The 2,500-nt window shown below is 45.9% G+C and overlaps 1 protein-coding gene across 1 annotated transcript in view; it reads left to right on the forward strand.

The window, feature by feature from the left end:
- The window catches only part of LOC138863565 (uncharacterized), a 1,159-nt gene extending 614 nt beyond the window's left edge, over positions 1-545 (forward strand). Inside the window, exon 4 of the mRNA XM_070127748.1 lies at positions 28-545. Within this exon, the coding sequence (XP_069983849.1) occupies positions 28-545 (518 nt within the window). The remainder of the gene's footprint in view (positions 1-27) is intronic.
- The last annotated feature ends 1,955 nt before the right edge of the window (positions 546-2,500 follow it).

Genomic DNA, 2,500 nt, shown 5'->3' on the forward strand with positions numbered 1-2,500 from the left:
TCACGAGAGGGTATGCCTAAGACACAGAATCCACGAGAGGGTATGCTAAGCCAAAGCATTCACGAGAGGGCATGCCTAAGCCACAGCATTCACGAGAGGGCATGCCCAAGCCACAGCATTCACGAGAGGGTATGCCCAAGCCACAGCATTCACGAGAGGGTATGCCCAAGCCACAGAATCCACGAGAGGGTATGCCCAAGCCACAGCATTCACGAGAGGGTATGCCCAAGCCACAGAATCCACGAGAGGGTATGCCCAAGCCACAGAATCCACGAGAGGGTATGCCCAAGCCACAGCATTCACGAGAGGGTATGCCCAAGCCACAGAATCCACGAGAGGGTATGCCCAAGCCACAGAATCCACGAGAGGGTATGCCCAAGCCACAGAATCCACGAGAGGGTATGCCCAAGCCACAGAATCCACGAGAGGGTATGCCCAAGCCACAAAATTCCCAAAAGAGGATATACACAAGCCACAGAATTAGAAAGAAAAGGCAAAATATGTTCCGAATAAGATGCTTAAGCAACCTCGAGTCTCCGCTGTAATGTGTCAACGGAGCGGCTTTTAACGTATTACCGCCTATTATAACGAACTTTTATGAACTATTATAACGATCTTTTATTATAACGAACTTTTATAAACTATTATAACGATCTTTTATCATAACGACCTCTTTTTTTTTCTTTCTTTCTTTTTAAGAGCATCTCTTTTATGTGGCAACATTTTCTGGGACTAATCTGCTCGGTGCATTAGTTACGATGTGGTTCTTGGTGGTTTCTCGTGATTTGGTTTTGTTAAGGTTTCTCGTATTGGTGGAAGTAAAATGTCATAATGTATAGGACATACATATAGATGGGTGTGAGTGTGTCTGTGTGTGTATTTGTGTTTGTGTTTGTGTGTTTGTGTGTGTTTGTGTTTGTGTGTGTTTGTTTGTTTGTTTGTGTTTGTGTTTCTGTGTGTTTGTGTGGTGTGGATGTGTGGATGTGTGTGTCTGTGTATGTGTGTGTGTGTGTGTGTGTGTGTGTGTGTGTGTGTGTGTGTGTGTGTGTGTGTGTGTGTGTGTGTGTGTGTGTGTGTGTGTGTGTGTTTGTGTGTGCGTGTGTGTGTATGTGTCTGTGTTTTCTTTTTCTTTCTTCTTCTTCTTCTTCTTCTTCTTCTTCTTCTTCTTCTTCTTCTTCTTCTTCTTCTTCTTCTTCTTCTTCTTCTTCTTCTTCTCCTTCTCCTTCTCCTTCTCCTTCTCCTCCTCTCCTTTCTCCTTCTCCTTCTCCTTCTCCTTCCTCCTTTCCTCCTTCTCCTTCTCCTCCTCCCTCCTTCCTTCTTCTTTTTTCCTATCGGGAACCGAATTCCCGATCTGCTTCCGTGGACTGTATCTGCTGAACCCTTATCTCGGAAAACGTGAAAAGAGACAGAAGCTGCAAAAATAGACGACGAGAGACGAAACACTCCCGTGGAAATCAAATAAAAATCTCTACGGATATATTTTCATCTTAACTTTTTTCTTTTCCTTTTTTTCTTCTTATGACAAGTCGAAGGGGGATTTTTTTTTTTTTGGGGGGGAGGCAAAGAAAAATAAATTGTTATTTCGACCTTATAATCATTTCCCAGACCCGATCATTTCATTACCAAAATACGATCATTCTCCGAAACGAATTTTCCCCGAAACAATGTCCAAGTGGGATTGAATCTCCGAATCCTATTTTCTCTCATTTTTAACTTCCTTCCTGCGTTCTCCCCAATCCCCCCCCCCCTCCTCCTTCATATCCTGTCTTTTTCATTTCCTTTGCCTTGTCTCTATTTTTTTCTTTTTCTCTCTATCTGTCTCTGTCTGTCTGTCTGTCTCTCTTTCTCCCTCTCTCCTTTTCCTTAGGCCCTTCGTTCTTTACTTCTCCCCCTCTTTCTCTACATCTCTTTTCCCCCATTCGATCTACCTCTCCCACTCTCGCTCCCTGCCCCTCTCTGTCTCTCTCTCTCTTCTTTCCTTCCTCCGTTCTCCCTCTCTTTCCATTTCTCTCCCTCCCATTTCCCACCTCTTCTCCTCTCTCTCTCTCCCATTCTCCATCTCCTCCCTTTCCCTTCTCTCCCGTTCCCTCCTTCCCTCCTCCTCTCTTCCTTTCCTTCCGAGCCTCCTCTCCTCTCTCTCCTCTCCCTCTCCCCTTTTCCTTTCCTTCTCCTCCTTCCTCTCCTCCTCTTCTCCCTTTCACTCTTCTCCCACTCCCTCTCCTCTCTATCTCCCTTTTCTCCCTCGTTTCCCCTTTCCCTCTCCTCTTTCCCTCTTTCCTCTCTCTATCTCCCTCTCCTCCTCTTCCTCTTCTCTCATCTCTCCCTCTCCCTCTTTCCCTTTCCCTCCTTCCCTCCCTCTCTCCTTCCTTTCCCTCCTTTCCCTCCCTCTCTCTTTCCCTTTCCCTCCTTTCCTCTCTCCCTCTCCCTTTCTCTTCCGCAAGCCAATACTCCCTCTCATTGTCATCCATTCCCACTCGTGTTTCCTGTCATTAGCTAATCA

The sequence above is a fragment of the Penaeus vannamei genome, chromosome 12 (assembly GCF_042767895.1).
Source record: "Penaeus vannamei isolate JL-2024 chromosome 12, ASM4276789v1, whole genome shotgun sequence".
Lineage (NCBI taxonomy): Eukaryota > Metazoa > Arthropoda > Malacostraca > Decapoda > Penaeidae > Penaeus > Penaeus vannamei.